Source organism: Hippocampus bargibanti, linkage group LG05 (genome assembly GCF_051943395.1).
Source record: "Hippocampus bargibanti isolate YZ-2025 linkage group LG05, ASM5194339v1, whole genome shotgun sequence".
Lineage (NCBI taxonomy): Eukaryota > Metazoa > Chordata > Actinopteri > Syngnathiformes > Syngnathidae > Hippocampus > Hippocampus bargibanti.
Window position 1 is genome coordinate 198,716 of NC_142738.1, and position 18,161 is coordinate 216,876.

Below are 18,161 nucleotides of genomic sequence, written 5' to 3' on the forward strand. Positions count from 1 at the left end.
TGACAACGGATAAAGGTGATTGCTTTGAGCCAGGAATGATTAACCTGCAAAAACCTGTTAGACCGTGTACGATCATCGCATACATTTCGACAAAATTCAACGTTTGGGAACGACACACACTCTCTCTCACACACACACACACACACGCTAGAAAAAAAAGTTAATTGGAAGTACAGTATGTGCGGGGTTGAGCTGAAGCAAAGCCCAAATCGGCACACCTCTCTCACACACTTATCGGGTAGCGTCGTGGAACAGGTGGGGCAGGAGGAGCCCTGCACCAATTTGGAGGAAATGCATGGGAAAGGTCCCACCTGTCCATCAAAAGGTGCTGTGTTCAGGTGCGTCAAGGAAAAACAAAAACTTTTGCGCTCCGCACAGTCAGTCACAACCGACAAAATATGCGGTGAGCTACCTAAAAAGGGTCAAGCTTGTTTTCAAGCTAACTAGCGAGTGAGCTAGCTAGCAAGCAAGCTAACTAGCTCACTCATTATTCAGCTATCTGGCTAATCCCTTATATCACAGGTGTCAAAGTCAAGGCCCACGGGCCAAATCTGGCCCGCCACATCACTTTATTTGGCAAATTAAATTTGTGAAATTACATGGCCATTGCTTGCGTGAGCTATTAACTGCGCTAGCTAGTGACTGAGCTAGCTAGCGACCGCATAAGCTAGCGACCACATAAGCTAGCAACCGTGCTAGTTAGTGACCAAGCTAGCTTTCGACCGCATCAGCTACCGACTCGTATAGTGCCACTTAGCAGTTTTTTGGACGATGATACTAGTGCAGCGCGTTCTACCGGAAACAAATTCCTTGTGTGTTCTACATACTTGGCAATAAAGATGATTCTGATTCTGATTATGAGGACAAACGCTGTTGTTTGAGGGATTGTCTAAGTGGCATCAAATCAAATTTGGGATATTACATGTTCATCTATCGCACTAGCTAGCGAATGCATATAACGACCGCGCTAGCTGGCAATGGCGCAAGCTAGCGACCACATAAGCTAGCAACCGCAAAACCTTGCACCCGCATAAAATAGCGACCACGCTAGATAGCAATTGCACTAGCTATCAACCGTGCTTGTTAGCAACTGATCTAGCTAGCAACCAAGATAGCTAGGAACCGCTTCAGCTAGCAACCAAGCTAACAAGCAAGCTAACTAGCCCACTTTCTATTCAGCTACCTGGCTAATCCCTTATATTAGATGTATGCAAGCTAAGGCCCGGGGGCCAAATCTGGCCCGCCACATCACTTTATTAGGCAAATTAAATTTGTGAAATTACATGGCCATCTATTGCGCTAGCTATTAACTGCGCTAGCTAGTGACTGAGCTAGCTAGCAACCGCATAAGGTAGCGACCACATAAGCTAGCAACCGTGCTAGTTAGTGACCAAGCTAGCTTTCGACCGCATCAGCTAGCGACTCGCCCCTATGATGACAAACGCTATCGTTTGAGAGATTGTTTGAAGTGACAAAAAACTGCCACTGATTTGTCTTTGCCCTCAAAGTCGTTTCTGCAGATGTGTTTGGGCGTGACGCGAAACACTCGACATTGTCGACATGATTGACCGAAGAAATGACATTCCGCAAGTTCCAAAGTGGAGCATAAAAAGGATGCGTGGAACTCCCCCAGCATCTCCAGCGCAAAGGTAAGTGCAGCGTTCATTGTTCAGCCTCCATCGGCACGTTGGGGGTCTAGAGGGGGGGGGGGGGGCAACGCTTGAAACTCATCCAGTTTTTGGCTTCCAAGATGGCGTCGGCCCGTCGCTCGTTGTTTCTCCTTTGGGGGCTCGGCCTCCTGGCGACCGGAACCGTAAGTCCCCGACTCGCTTTTTGGCCTTGCGCAATCGGCCGTCTCATTTTGTTCTTCTTCTTCTTCAGTGGTGCAAGGTCGTCGTTCAAGAAAAAGGTCGGACCCTCAATGGTACGTCTTGGATGCCGCCATTTTGTTTCTTGAAGGGTTTGCTTTTGTGCGGCAGACAACGGCTGTCCCAAGGGTTGGACTCGCCTGGACTGCCATTGCTACATCTTACAACAAGACCGGAGGACCTTCGCCGACGCCGAGGTGAGGCGCACTTTGATCCCAAAAATCTCTGGCGGCCATTTTCTCACTCCGCTCTCCCCCCGTCAGAGCGTCTGCAACATTCTCGATGGGCATCTGGCATCCTTCCACAGCACCGTGGATAATGTTTTCCTTCTTCAACTAGATGTAGTGGGTCCCGTCTGGATTGGATTCCATGATGCCGTTGAGGTAAAAAAAAAACGCATAAGCAATACAGGTAACATTCAATTCTTGACCGGGTTCTGTTCCAAACAACCGGTCGTAAGTCGAAATCCATTGAAAATGTTGAAGAGAGACTTGGTGCAAAAGGACTTGAAACCAACCTGATTCGGACGCCACGGGGGCTAGCGAACAAGCTAGCCAGCTAGCTCTATTTCAATTCAGCCAAATGGCTAATCCTGGCGTGTTTTATTGCAAAGGACCCGCCAAACTACGAGTTGGCGATGACGTAGGAAGCCCGCCCGTCCGGCGAGGCCTCGGACACCCGCCTGGAACAGCGCTTGGCAGATTTCTTTTCTGGGTTCTGAGACCACATTTGGTCTTTGTGTCTGTCCCAGGATGGCGAGTTCCTCTGGACCGACGGCACCGAAGACGATTTCCGAAATTTTGCGTCGGGAGAACCCGATAACACCGGTCCGTGTGTCATTACCATGAGCGGTGAGTGAAAATGTGTTGTGGAAAGAGTCCCGTTCAGATTTGTAAAGGCCGAATATTGCCGCCGGCAGGATTGTGGGGAGATCTAGCGTGTACGTCGGAGCTCCCGTTTGTTTGCAAAAGGGATTTGCTGCCCCGGTGGTGACGGACGGAGCTGCTCCCATCTCGCCAGCGAGCTAGCGACCTCAATGACACCTGGCCCAACTTGAGTGCTGTCTTTGTCTTGTCTTGTTTTCTTTTCCTGGCACGTTATCGTGTACGGCCAGCTCAAAGAGAATCTCTCTCTTTCAAATAAATCAAGACATGTCCCACCGTAGAAATGCCTCCACCGGATTTTATGCAATTGAAGTGAAACCTATTGTTCAAACGCCTCGGTTCTCGTACAATTTGGTTTTCAACGTAAACATTTTTGTATGCCTCGGTCGACAACTGAAAATGGGTTCTCGACCAAACTGAGCGCACCTGAACGCACCACTCGACTCACCTGCGCTTCCTTCTACGTCACTTCCTGGTGTCGCGTCTCATTATGGCCGATGAAGAATTATAATCATAATAAGAATAAGAACAATAATAATAATGACAATAACTATAATAATAAAATAATACAAATAATAATAGTAAAATAATAATAATCGTAAAATAATAATAATAGTAATAGAAAAATAATAAAAAAGAATAATAAAAATAACAATAAAAAATAACAATTAAAATAATAATAATAAAAATAATAATACAAATAATAATAGAAAAATAAAAAGAATAGTAAAAACTAATCAAAATAACAATAACATTAAAATAATAATAATAATAATAAAAATAATAACAACAACAATAAAAATAATAATACAAATAATAATCATAGTAAAATAATAATAGAAAAAGAATACAAATAATACAAATAATAGTAAAAAATTATATAAAAAAAAAAAATAAATAATAATAATAATCCCAGGTTTGATTGTACTTGATTATAATACCCATCTCCTTCATCTGTGTAAGCTCTCAGTCGTACAGGAGTGGTCCATCCATCGATGAGAAGGTTTCTTCAGCCGTCATCTGTACAAAAGTGAAGGTTTCGGACGTTTCGCCTCCTATCCAAGAGGCTTCGTCAGCGAACTAAAGTCTTACTGGTAGTATCAGCCCTATATAGTATATGTCACGGAGTTGTGCACTAGATTATTAAATTAGATGAAGACAGTCACTGTTGTGACACCCGTCACATATATATATATCCCTAATGTCCAGACATGGCGGCGCCGGACACAGCTATGATAGGTCCTATTATACCTTGGCTATCATTGACCTACCATAGCTGTGTCCGGCGCCGCCATGTCTGGACATTAGGGATATATACATATAGTGGTTAGCACAGCGGCTTCACAGTGCAGAGGTCGCCGGTTGGCATCCCGGTCCGGCCTCCCTGTGTGGAGTTTGCATGTTCTCCCCGGACCCGCGTGGGTTTTCTCCGGGTCCTCCGGTTTCCTCCCACACTCCAAAAACATGCATGGCAGGCAGATTGATCACTCCAAATTGTCCCTAGGTGTGAGTGTGAGAGTGACTGTTGTATGTCTTTGTGTCCCCCGCCTCGTGCCCGAAGACAGCTGAGATAGGCTCCAGCAACCCCCTCGACCCTAATGAACAAGCGCTACGGAAAATGAGATGAGATTTTATATATATATATATATATATATTTCGTGGTGAACTTCCGGGAGGAGCGGACGCTGGCGCGCTTTGGCTGCCGCTGCTTTCCCGCGTAATGTTTTTTACCTGTTTTTTACCTTCTTTTAGCCTTTTAAACCTCTTTTTAGTTTTTTTATGGTTCACGAACCTCTGGAATTACCAGACAGTCACCAAACGAACGTTGGCTATCGATCCATCTCATGATTCCGGTCGCTTATCCGGATCACTGACGAAGCCGCGTTATCATCTCCACCCACCTGTTCCCGCTGTCGAGGGCTACCTGGCCGCTGCCTCCCTCTGGGTGTTGCCGGTGAATATCATGGCGCTTCTCCATCGACCTGTTGGGCGGCTACAGTACTCGGCGGCGGAGCTGCTGAAGTTCCGCTCCCGATGGACGAGCGTGCCACCGGCGATTCTCCGGTTTCCGGAAACCGCTCGTCGCCCTTCACGGAGGTATATCCACCGCGGATCACGTCGAGGCTTTCACCTCGATGGCTCCAAGGATATCACCTCCCTGTGGTCATCCGTCCGCCAGCCGCGCAGAGGGAGTAGCCGCACGATCGACCACCGTATGTTAGCCGGCCTGGCTAGGTCGGCTAATGCGCCTCGTCGTGGGGACGCCACCAGCGTCAACTTCGGCCTCCTCAACGTCCGCTCGCTTACGGGAAAGGGCTGTCTTATCCAAGACATTCTAATTGACCGTAAGCTTGACTTTTTTTGTATAACTGAGACTTGGCAAACGGCGGGAGACTTCTCCGAGCTCAATGGCGCAACTCCACCAGGCTTTGTTTACATTGCTAAGCCCCGCCTCTCAGGCCGCGGAGGTGGACTTGCGATACTTTACCGCAAGAACTGGAGAATCCTTCAAGTTTCTATCCAGGAAACCCAATCTTTTGAATGTCTTGCGTGTAAAATTTCTGGACCCTCACCCACCATCATAGCCACTGTATACCGTGCACCAAAACCACATTGTGACTTTCTCTGAGGTCCTCACACACCTCTCCACCCTGTCACCGAATGTAATTATTCTCGGAGACTTCAACATCCACATGGACAATTCCACTCTTCCCCTCACTAAAGACTTCACCTCCTCACTCGACAGCCTTGGTCTGCACCAATTCTCGGATTTTCCCACCCACATAAAAGGCCACACCCTGGACCTCATCTGCATGTCTGGCCTTACCCCTAAGAATTGCACAGCTGATGAAATCCCTATAACAGACCATTTCCTGGTTTCATTCAATGTTTCCATCACTCTCTCTCTCCCCAAACCACCCCGTGTCATCACATATCGCAACATCAAGGACATCAACGTTGCCACCCTTGCTGAGATGATTGCCACCCTGACTCTGGACCACAACTCTTCTCCTGATGAACTTGTCTCCCGGTACAACGCGGACCTCACAAACACCCTCAACGCCCTTGCTCCTGTAAAGTCCCGGTCTGTTCAATTTACCCGACCTGCACCCTGGTTCACCCCCCATCTCCGCTCCATCAAGACAAAGACTCGCCAACTTGAAAGACTTTACAGAAAGTCCGGGCTCACTATCCACAAGGACATGTATGCAACTCACCTTACCCTTTATAAGGACTCTATCTCACGCGCAAAATCGCTTTATTACTCTGGACTCATTGATTCAAATTCTGGTAACTCACGGGCCCTCTTTTCCCTCTATCACAAAATCACACAATCTCCTATCTCTCTCCCCTCACACTTTTATTCCTCTGAGACATGCAACACTCTGCTGATGTTTTTTAGCGAAAAGATCAACAAAATCCATCAGCACCTCGGGTCCTCTGTCCGCCCCCCTTCTCCCAGCCTTTCTACTCCTTCCAAACTTTTTTCCGCTTTTGCACTCCCCCATCCCTCTATAATCTCAGACATTATCACTAAATCCAAGAACTCCTCCTGTCAACTCGACCCCCTCCCCACTATCCTTATCAAGTCCTGCCTACCCTCTCTTCTCCCATTTATTTCTACCTCCTCATTATCAACTGGAATTGTTCCTATCCCACTCAAAACTGCAGCTGTCACTCCAATCTTGAAAAAACCTGGCTCAGACCCTAACGATTTCAATAACTTACGTCCAATTTCCCACCTTCCATTCATCGGCAAAATTCTTGAAAAGACAGTTGTTTCCCAGCTTCACTCACACCTCACTCACAATAACCTCTACGAACAATTCCAGTCTGGTTTCCGCCCCCGCCACAGTACTGAATCGGCTCTCATAAAAATCACGAATGATCTTTTTATGGCAGCCGATGCCGGTTCACTCTCCATCCTCATTCTTCTCGACCTGACCTCAGCTTTTGACACCATTTCCCACCCTATCCTGCTCGACAGACTTTCCACCCTAGGCATCACCCACACCCCACTCCGCTGGTTTCATTCCTATCTCTCTGATCGCGCACAATTCATCCAAATCAACTCGTTCACCTCACGGTCCTCTCCGGTGTCCTCTGGTGTGCCTCAAGGGTCTGTCCTGGGGCCACTTCTCTTTATTATCTACCTACTTCCTCTTGGCAATATTTTCCGTAAGTTTGGCATTCACTTTCACTGCTTCGCGGATGACACCCAACTCTACCTCTCCAGCAAACCCGACGCTTCTCTTCCACCTTCATCCCTCTCATGTTGCCTCTCAGAAATTAAATCCTGGCTTTCCCATAACTTTCTCAAGCTCAACAGTGAAAAAACTGAACTTCTTCTTGTCGGTACCAAATCCACCCTCCACAAAACTAACAGTTTCTCCCTCACCATTGACAGTTCTACCGTGTCCCCCTCCCCTCAGGTCAAGAGTCTGGGTGTCATCCTCGATAGCTCACTTTCCTTTCACTCCCATATTAATAACATTACTCGGTCTGCTTATTTCCACCTCCGTAATATTAAGCGTCTCCGTCCCTCGCTCACCCCTCACTCCGCTGCTATCCTTATCCACAGTCTTGTCACCTCCCGCATCGATTATTGCAACGCACTTCTCTTCGGTGTCAATCAGAAATTTCTCCATAAACTCCAACTGGTCCAAAATTCTTCAGCCCGGATCATCACTAAAACCCCCTCCTTTCACCACATCACCCCTGTACTCCAGCAACTCCACTGGCTACCGGTTAAACATCGTATCGAATTCAAAATACTTCTGTTTACTTTCAAAGCCATCCATAACCTTGCCCCTCCCTATCTTTCTGACCTGCTTCAAATCTCTGTTCCCTCTCGGTCCCTCAGATCCTCATCCTCCCTTCACCTCTATGTGCCCTCTGCCCGTCTCACCACGATGGGATGCAGAGCTTTCAGCCGCTCTGCTCCCAAACTCTGGAATTCACTCCCACCCGACATCCGTAATATTGACTCCCTCCCTATTTTCAAGGCCCACCTCAAAACCCATTTGTTTAAAATTGCTTTCAATGTCTAATTCTCTCTGCTATTTTATTATTTATCATTTTACTTATGGTTTTATTGTTATGTGCTGTGTTCTATTGTTTTTATTGTAAAGTGTCCTTGGGTGTTTTGAAAGGCGCTTGAAATAAAATGTATTATTATTATATATATATATATATAGCAAATATCGATTCCGCTTCCGATATATATATATATATATATATATATATATATATATACAGTAAAGTCTCGTTATATCGATATTCAAGGGAGTCCGAAAAAATATCGATATAACCGGGACTATCGATATATCCGACCCTGTTTGCATGTAATTTTCTTCGTGCGTGCATAGAAATAGTATCGATATAACCGGGACTATCGATATATCCGATATCGATATAACGAGACTTTACTGTATATATATATATATATATATATATATATATATATATATATATATATATATATATATATATATATATATATATATATATATATATATATATATAGGGCCGATACTACCAGTAAGACTTTAGTTCGCTGACGAAGCCTCTTGGATAAGAAGCAAAAGGTCCGACACCTTCAAAACAGTACAGATGACGGCTGAAGAAACCTTCTCATCGATACCCATCTCCTTGCTGAGATTCACCCGAGAACTCGATAGGTATCTAGCTAGATAGCTATTACCTGAGCACTACAGACAGACAGACAGACAGACAGGACGACAGACAGACAGGCCGACAGACAGACAGACAGATAGATGGTTCAAGTTGGAAAGGAACGATTTGAGTCGCGCGCTGATGCAGTCCTGACGGTTGACCACTGGGTGGCGGCAACGTACAGCTTGTTGACGTTCTTTCCCTTCCCTTCTTTTTAGTTTTGTTTGTTGTCTTCCGTCACATTTTGTCGTCGCACAAAATGAGGATACATTATAACTTTCTTCACATAACCAAATCCAAGAGTTCTTCCTGACAACGAACGTACTTACAAATAATTGATTGTATTCTATTTATAATTGTATTTTATTTATTATTGTATCTATGCTTGTCTGTGAAACTCTGGGAAAGAGAAGATGAAGCTAGACTAAGAGCAGAAGTGAACATTTGTGAGCAGCAGTATGGCTTCATGCCAAAAAAAAGAGTACGACAGATGCAGTGTTTGCTTTAAGAATGCTGATAGAGACGTACAGAGAAGGTCAGAAGGAATTGCATTGTGTCTTTGTGGATCTGGAGAAAGCGTACGACATGGTGCCCAGAGAAGAGCCGAGGAAGTCTGGAGTGACGGAAAAGTATGTCAGAGCGGTGCAAGACATGTATCACGACTGTAAGACAGTTGTGAGGTGCGCTGTCGGTGTGACTGAGGAATGCAAGGTGGAGGTGGGACTCCACCAGGGGTCAGCTCTGAGCCCCTTCCTGTTTGCTATGGTGATGGACAGGCTGACAGACGATGTTAGAAAAGAATCTCCTTGGACCGTGATGTTTGCAGATGACATCGTGATCTGTAGCGAGAACGGGGAACAGGTGGCGGAGAAACTAGAGATGTGGAGATATGCCCTGGAAAGGAGAGGAATGAAGATCAGTCGCGGCAAGATGGAATATATGTGTGTGAATGAGAGGGATCCAAGTGCAAGAGTGATGCTACAGGGAGAAGAGATAAAGAAGGTGGGGGATTTTAAGTACTTGGGGTCAACTGTCCAGAGCAATGGAGAGTGTGGAAAAGAGGTGAAGAAGCGTGTCCAGGCAGGCTGACACGGCTGGAGAAAAATGTCAAGTGTGATAGGAGGGTTTCAGCTAGGATGAAAGGAAAAGTGTATAAAACCGTGGTGAGAGCAGCCGTGATGTTTGGACTGGAGACAGTGCCACTGAAGAAAAGACAGGAAGCAGAGCTGGAGGTAGCAGAGCTGAACATGTTGAGGCTTTCTTTGGGAGTGACCAGGTTGGATAGGATCAGGAAGGAGTACATATTAGAGGCTTTGCAGAGAAAGTCAGACTGAGATGGTTTGGACCAGATGTCCAAAGGAGAGAGAGTGACTATATCGGGAGAAGGATGCTGAGCCTTGAACTGCCAGGCGGGAGACCGAGAGGAAGACCCAAGAGGAGCTTTATGGATGTGGTCCAAGAGGACATGAAGGTAGCTGATGTGAGAGAAGAGGATGCACAAAACCGGGATAGATGGAGGACATTGATTCGCTGTGGCGACCCCTGAAGGGAAAAGCCCAAAGGAAAAGAAGAAGCTTGTCTGTGACTGTAAAGTATTTTTGAGAGCTTTGAAAGGCGCTTTAAATAAAATGTATTATCATTATTATTATCACAAAGGTCAATAAAACGACTTTATTATACAGTACTGTTTATTTATTTAATTACAATATCAGAGCACATTTATAGTATAGTTAAGGTATATTGTGTAAAGTTTCAAGGCTTGTTTAGTTGAAAATTGTGTTTGATGAGAACGGTTTATTTTCATTTTAATGGTTTCCTATGGGAAATTAATGTTTGGAGGACACACTTTTCACCTTACACACACTTTCTGGGAACCAAGTTTGTGAGCTGAGGTGTCACTGTACAACAAAGACAAGATATGAAATGTGACAACGGATACAGATTTTATGGATGCAAAAACCTGTTACACCGTGTCCGATCATCGTTTCTTTCAACAACATTCAACGTTTGGGAACTACACACACACTCACACATACGTAAAAAAAAATAATTGTAAATACAGTAAAGTCTCGTAAAATCGATATCGGTTAAATTGATAGTACGATACTATTTTCATTTCCCGGCAAATTTCTAGTCTTTGATGTATAATTAGTTCCGGTTAGTACGATACCTGGTTATTACGATAATCCGGTTACTACGGTGCCCTTTTCATCTCCCGCCAGCCAATTTGCTCTGCTTATATCGATACAAAAGCAGTTTCGGAAGCGGAATCGATATTTGCTTCAGGATTTCAATACAGTACCACCATTAGCGAAATCTGTATCTGTAACACCGTTGGTCACGTGACCAGCTTTCGTGTCTCGCACTGTGTAGCAGAGCTGCAATGGCATCTGAAACATACTCTAGTCTTCTTCTTATACAGTATACCGTTGTTCAACACCAATTTCAACCATGGGGAAACGTAAGAATTGTGACCTCGGAACGAAGTACAGTGAGACCTCAACTTACGAACGCCTTATAATACGAACTTTTCATCATATGAACGTCAAATTTATGAAAATTAAGCCATATAATAAGCACTATTTTCATAATACACACCCACCACGGCCGGTCCATCAAGCACACGACCTTCGGATCTGGCAAAAGTGATCTTTGGCAGAAGCACCCGACTGAACAGCGCTCCAGCCGGCGCTACTTTCCATACCCCTTCTCATTGAATGCACACGTCGATCGCCTACTTGGAGCTTTTTGCTGATAATTTTACTATTATGGGACCGGAAAATAAACACCACAGGCTCGTGTTCAGCCTCAGTTCAAATGTGGTGCGTTACTATGAATAAATGGAAGGAACTACCAGCCGTACACGTCTACTCTTCTCTGTTTATTTGTCATCCAAGACTTGGGGTGCGGTCAGGTTCGAGAATAGCGCACGACTTCTTATGACTCTAGGCTGTTTGGAAAGCATTGTCTAACTGAATGAGCGGTGACAAACACTTGCCAACGTTTTTGCGTTGCTACACTGGAACGCACCCCCCTGTCAAGATGCGATAGAAGTGATTGTGATTGGCTAAAGGGTAGAGTCATGTGTCATGGTAAGCCAATCAGAGCTAGTGTTTTCACACAGCCGGAACAGCGTGTCAATAGTCACGCTAAATTGTCACGTGCGAGTTGACAGCTCGGGCGTGGCTGCCGCTCGCGACACTTCAATTTCATTTCATTTCAACGAGTCACTGTCACCTCACCAGTGACATGATTACGACGAAAGTGCATCGCTATGTCTTGTGCTCCAAAAGTTTGATTTGCACGAGGTGATTGTTAGACGCGAGTGTGCCCTTTTATTTGCCCCGCCCGCCTTCTTTTGTCGCATTTTATTCCGCGTCCATGGAATCATCGGACTCGCGCCCTTTGTTGTCATAAAATCTGTGGCGTCACCTACGGGACTCGAAGTATATGCAGATGACATCGAGGAGCTTGTTGCTGACCATAATGAGGTCATCAACACAGAGAATTTGATTTGCCTTCAAGAGGACAAGCGCAAGCAGGCCATTCAACAGTTGATGTGCAGGCTTTTATCGAACAGTTCCATTCGAAAAAGGCTATAGGAATCATCAACATGATGAATGATAATGTGATGCCTCAGTTTCGTAAGACCTTACAAGTCAGAAAGCAACAGGTGTCAATTAAGAGCCATCAATGACCATCACAAATGTCAATAAAGTGACTTCATTATACAGTGCAGTGTATTTCTTTCATTACAATACAATAGCACATTTATTATACATAGGATAAGGCAGGTTGTGTGTAGTTTTAAGGCTTATTTAGTTTTAAAAGTAGATTTTATGGAAACTCGGGAACGGATTATTCCCATTTTAATGGTTTCCTATGGGAATTTTTTTTTTTTTGAGATACACACTTTTCGCCTTACACACTCTGTCTGGGAACCAATTAAGTTTGTAAATTGAGGTCTCACTGTACAAGGCAATAGTGGCTGTGGAGGACAATCCAACAAGAATTGCGAAAGAGTTCGATGTGCCGCAGAATACTAATATCAACGTAAGTCATGTAAACGTTGCAGTTTTCCATACATGTATGTAATTGTGTTGTATTCAGATATCTTTATCGCTTGCAATAATCACTGTTTTTCATACAGTATGTACATGCTGGCGTTGGTGGTTTCTCTCGTGTGTATAGAACAATGCAGAGTGCTACTCAGAGTCACTCTCGCAAGAGTGCGTTATGAAAATAATAAATCACGTTTTTATTTCATGCATAAAATCCGGTGGAGGCATTTCATGCATGCATTTTTCACTTCACTATGTCATGATCTGGTTGGCGACCAAGGGTGGCGCTGTCGGCCCCGCCTGCACCCGCACAGGTGTCGGTCGTTCCAATCAGTGGCGGTTACAAGGACTCCCGGCACGACCATTTGGTGTCGGGTCATTGCATTGTGTAGTGTATATGCATTGTGTATGCATTGTATGCATTGAATGTGTTTGCTTCACCCTGTCAAGTTTGTTTCATCTTGTCAGACTTTTACTCTTGCTTTTTATTTGATACGTTGTATTTTTCTGTTCAGATGATTTTTGATGTTTTAGATTTTGTTCCTGCTGACTGCTGACCTGCTGCTCCCTCCTGCCTGCTTTTTTTTGGGGATCCACAACCGCCATCACCACCTAGCAAACCGTGACACACTATAGTACAAAAGCATGCTAGTTACGCAATCCATGAACTCAAGGAGAAAATGACATGCCTTATCAAAGATTTATTGCCCACTTTTAATGCAGTTCGGCGCAAGATTGGATATATCGATAGTACGGTTATATCGATATTTTTTCCGACTCCAGAAAATATCGATATAACGAGACTTTACTGTATATGCAACGCTGATTTGGGTCTTTGGTACCCGATCCGGGACAAGCAATACATGACGTGGCACGCATGCTCGATGGTTTCTCAGTCGGGTTGGAAAAGCCGAGAAGCCGAGTCAAACTAGTCAAAGTTACAACAGCCTGCAAGTGAGTGAGTTAGCTCGCGAGCAAGCTAACTAGCTCGCTTTCTATTCAGTTATTTGGATAATCCCTTATATTCAGAATCAGAAAACCTGTAATGGTCCCACAATGGGGAAATGTGCAGTCCACATCAGCAATTTGAAAGGGGAAAAGATAGAAAAACAAGATATTCTAAGCATAGTAAAATAAAAACGTCAACAGACTGAGATGTATACTGTGTGACGTCACGAGAGGCTGGGTCCTGGAGGGTAAATACATTCCACTAAGATGGCTTCATCCAGAGAGAGTTTTTTGGCCCTGTCTGGTGGAAGGCAGCAATCCAAACCCCACACCTGTGGCTGATCGTGGCTTGATTGGCATGCGTGGCTTTTAAGGCCAAAGAGCCTCTGAGTGTGCAGCCGGGGAGACAAGCGCCATTGTTGTCCTCGGTGGAGAAACACAGAGAAACTGATTGCTGCAGGGAAATCGGCGCCAGTTGGGACCGTAGCACGGAACACCGGTTTTGGAACCTTGCTAATGGTGGCTAGGCTACCTAGGAAGGACATCAAGAGAGGTGAGGCCTAGAAACACATGGAAAAGAACTCCGTCTTCAGTTTCACCTCAGAAGAGACTTTATTATGATTTAAGAATTGGAAGGGACGCTATTCTTGCTTTTGTTGCTTGTGAATTCCCCTTGAAACCCTTTATTAAAACCTTTGTTTGCATTCAAACCTGTCACCCATTGGACTCCTTGTCCTGCCCCGCTGAGAGCTAGCCTCTCATGACATTACAACTGCAAATGTGCAAAACCGTTTCATTAAAAAACTGGACATAGTGCAAATATCAAGAAAGGGATATTGATATACAGTAAAGTCTCGTTATATCGATAGTACCGCTTATTACGATATTATTTTCATTTCCCTTGCACATTTCTAGTCTTTTTATGTATAATTAGTACCGTTTAGTACGATACCCGGTTGTTACGATAATCCGGTTATTACGGTGCTCCTTTTCATCCCCCGCCGGCCATTTTTGTTGTTTACATCGATATATCCGTCGCGCCATTGGTCAACTTGGTCACGTGTCTTGTTACGTGAGCCGCCATCGGTCGCGCCATTGGTCGACTTGGTCACATGAGCCGCCATCGGTCGCGCTATTGGTCGACTTGGCCGTGTGACTTTGTCACGTGTCACGCCATCAGTCGCGCCATTGGTCGACTTGGTCAGGTGACTTGGTTACGTGCCCAGCACCCGTGTAGCAGAGCCATTTTCATTTTCAGACGCTAGCTCGTGTGTAGCAGACGAGATTGAAGTGTTTGTGTTAAAAGGTAAAAATGGGAAGCAGGAGAAGATGGATGACTTTTTTCAATGGTATACATAATACAGTAAGATGTAAGCGTTGCAGTTTCCCTGTTGTGTTATGTACATGCCCACTGTACTGTATATGAATGCAAACAATGTTTCTTGTTTTGTCTGCTGAAGCGCGATGATTTTGAAAATTATTAACATTCCATACTGTGTATTAAAGGACAGCCGATGTCGCTTTTTATTCAAATGCAAATAAAAATGACTTCACGCCAAGACGTCTTGCATTGCTTGTGAATCCAAACAATGGCTTCAGATTCGGATAATATGCTTTCTTGTTACACATCCACTTATGAATATGTTTCAAATACACTGTAGTTGTGAAGATTAAAGCATACATGTTTACAATCATTAAAGAATTATATGTGCCATTTTGAGGCAACATTGGGGGAACAAAAAAGGGAGCTAATGGCCAGCTCCGTTTCTTATATGGCGCTTGGCTGCCCTCTTTTGGCGGCTTTTGTTTAATGCAGTTTGTGCAGGATCGGATATATCGATAGTCCCGGTTATATCGATATTTTTTCGGACTCCCTTGAATATCGATATAACGAGACTTTACTGTATGTAGCTGTATTGCATCAACCCTTATTTACATTACAAGTGGGCAAGCCAAGGCCCGGGGGCCAAATCTGGCCGACCACAACACTTTATTTGGCCTTCATAAGCAAATTAAACTTGTGAAATTACATGGTCATCTATTGCGCTAGCTAGCAACCGCGCTAGCTAGCGACTGAGCCAGCTAGCAACCGGACACTGATTTGGCTTGGCTCTCAAAGTCGTTTCTCCAGATGTGTTTGGGCGTGACGCTAAACACTTGGCATCGTCAACATAATTGACCGAACAAATGACATTCCACAAGTTCCAAAGTGGAGCATAAAAAGGATGCGTGGAACTCCACCAGCATCTCCAAGGCAAAGGTAAGTGCAGCGTTCATTGTTCAGCCTCCATCGGCACGTTGGGGGTCTAGAGGGGGGGCAACGCTTGAAACTCATCCAGTTTTTGGCTTCCAAGATGGCGTCGGCCCGTCGCTCGTTGTTTCTCCTTTGGGGGCTCGGCCTCCTGGCGACCGGAACCGTAAGTCCCCGACTCGGTTGCAGGCTCCCACTTTGGTTTTCCGCCGTCTCATTTTCATCTTCTTCTTCTTCTTCTTCTTCTTCAGTGGTGCAAGGTCGTCGTTCAAGAAAAAGGTCGGACCCTCAATGGTACGTCTTTGATGCCACCATTTTCTTTTGTGAAGGATTTGCTTTTGTGCGGCAGACAACGGCTGTCCAAAGGGTTGGACTCGCCTGGACCAACATTGCTACATCGTACAAGAACACCGGAGGACCTTCGCCGACGCCGAGGTGAGGCGCACTTGGATCTACGGGCCCAAAATCCCTGGCGGCCATTTTCTCACTCCGCTCTCGCCCCGTCAGAGCGTCTGCAACATTCTCGATGGGAATCTGGCGTCCATCCACAGCGCCGTGGAAAATAGTTTTCTTCAAATATTGGGTCCTGTCTGGATTGGATTCCAAGATACAGTTGAGGTAAAAAAGCCTAAGCAATACAGGTAACATCCGACTTACGACCGGGTTCCAGTCCGAACAACCGGTCATAAGTCAAAATGGTCGTATGTTGAATAAATGTTGTAAATGTTGAATAGAGACTCGGTGCAAAAGGACTTGAAAACGACCTAATTCCGACGCCACGGGGCTGTCTGCGAAAGACAGCTCGTGAACAAGCTAACTAGCTCCCTTTCGATTCAGCTAACTGGCTAATCCATTTGATCACAGGTGTCAAAGTCAAGGCCCGGGGGCCAAATCTGGCCCGCCGCATCAATTTATTCAGCCCACCAGAACAAATCAACCTTGTGAAATTCCACGCTCATCTATCGAGCTCGTGAGATCAAAGTCCAAATTGAAGATGTCAGTGTCGCCTGTCAGCTTATTTGTCATCTTTTATTGCAAAGGACCCGCCAAACTACGAGTTGGCGATGACGTAGGAAGCCCGTCTGTCCGGCGAGGCATCGGACACCAGCCTGGACCGGCGCTTGGCAGATTTCCTTTCCGCTTTCTAAGACTACATTTGGTCTTTGTGTGTGTCCCAGGATAACAAGTTCTTCTGGACCGACGGCACCGAAGACGATTTCCGAAATTTTGCGACGGGACAACCCAGTAACGCCGGTCCGTGTGTCGGTAGCCTAGCCGGTGAGTGAAAATGTGTTGAGGAGAGAGTCCCGTTCAGATTTGTAAAGGCCGAATATTTCCGCCCGCCGGCAGGAGTGTGGGGAGATGCTCCGTGTATGACGGAGCTCCCGTTTGTTTGCAAAAGGAAGTTGGCGCCCCGGTGGTGACGGACGGAGCTGCTCCCATCTCGCCAGCGATCTCAATGACACCTGGACAAACTTGAGTGCTGTCTTTGTCTTGTCTTGTTTTGTTTTCTTGGCACGTTATCATGAACGGCCAGCTCAAAGAGAATCTCTCTCTTTCAAATAAATCAAGACATTGCCCACCGTAGAAGCGCCTCCACCGGATTTCATGCAATTGAGGCGAGACCTCGAACGCCTCGATTCTCGTATAATTCGGTTTTCAACTCCAAATTTGTTTATGCCTCGGTTGACAACCGAAAAAGGGTTCTCGACCAAACAGAGCGCACCTGAACGCGCCACTCGACTCACCTCCGCTTCCTTCTACGTCACTTCCTGGTGTCGCGTGTCATGATGAACGATGCATCACCATCATCTCATCATCATAATACATTGCATTTATAAGTGCCTCAAGTAGAATTCCAACATAGACAGGCGTGTTTGTATTAAGAAAAAAACACAGACAGAACGAATTTTTACATTGGTAATAATGGGAAATGTTGTTTTGGTTTTCGATCAAATTGTTTTTCGAACAGGTTTCTGGAACGGATTATGGTCTAAAACCCAGGGTTGATTGTATGGTACTCGATTATAATAGCCCTCTCCTTGCTGAGATTCACCCGAGAGCTCGATGGCTATCAAACGAGATAGCTATTTATCCGATCTTGGCAGACAGACAGCTAGAGAGAGAGAAAGTGAGAGAGATCGAGAGACAGACAGACAGCGTAAGAGATGGATGGATAAATGGATGGATGGATGGATGGATGGATAGATAGATAGATGGTTCAAGTTGGAAAGGAACGATGCAGTAATGACGCCAAACCACTGGGTGGGGGTAACGTACTGCTTGTGTTTCCAAAGCGCCGTCATACGCCCACCAGAGAATAGTGATGAGAATTCCGGCTCCTTTCAGAGAGCCGGTTCTTTTGGCTCGGCTCGGCTCAATAAAAAGATTCGGCTCTTTTGACTCCTAAATGGCTCCTCGTTGCTGGTTTTTTTTTTTTTTTTTGCTTAAATTAATTAACTACCAAAAAAAT

General features: G+C 45.3%; 3 protein-coding genes across 6 annotated transcripts in view; 2 read left to right on the top strand and 1 right to left on the bottom strand.

Moving 5' to 3' along the window:
• The window catches only part of kcnj11l (potassium inwardly rectifying channel subfamily J member 11, like), a 46,791-nt gene that overhangs the window by 27,952 nt on the left and 678 nt on the right, over positions 1-18,161 (bottom strand). The window lies entirely within an intron of this gene.
• Positions 1,415-3,310, top strand: LOC148897327 (ladderlectin-like). Of its 2 annotated transcripts, XM_088997121.1 has the most exons (6): positions 1,415-1,813; positions 1,882-1,909; positions 1,980-2,065; positions 2,132-2,251; positions 2,620-2,719; positions 2,788-3,310. In XM_088997121.1, the coding sequence occupies exons 1-6, from the start codon at positions 1,751-1,753 to the stop codon at positions 2,859-2,861; spliced, it is 471 nt and encodes a 156-aa protein (XP_088853247.1). In that variant the 5' UTR covers positions 1,415-1,750; the 3' UTR covers positions 2,862-3,310. The 2 variants fall into 2 exon arrangements, with proteins under 2 accessions (XP_088853247.1, XP_088853246.1); XM_088997120.1 differs by having other exon boundaries at positions 1,980-2,251.
• On the top strand, positions 15,697-17,275 carry LOC148897328 (ladderlectin-like). Its single transcript, XM_088996204.1, has 6 exons — positions 15,697-15,854; positions 15,940-15,967; positions 16,038-16,123; positions 16,196-16,306; positions 16,867-16,966; positions 17,039-17,275. Exons 1-6 carry the CDS (start codon positions 15,792-15,794, stop codon positions 17,110-17,112), a joined length of 462 nt encoding a protein of 153 aa, XP_088852330.1. The 5' UTR covers positions 15,697-15,791; the 3' UTR covers positions 17,113-17,275.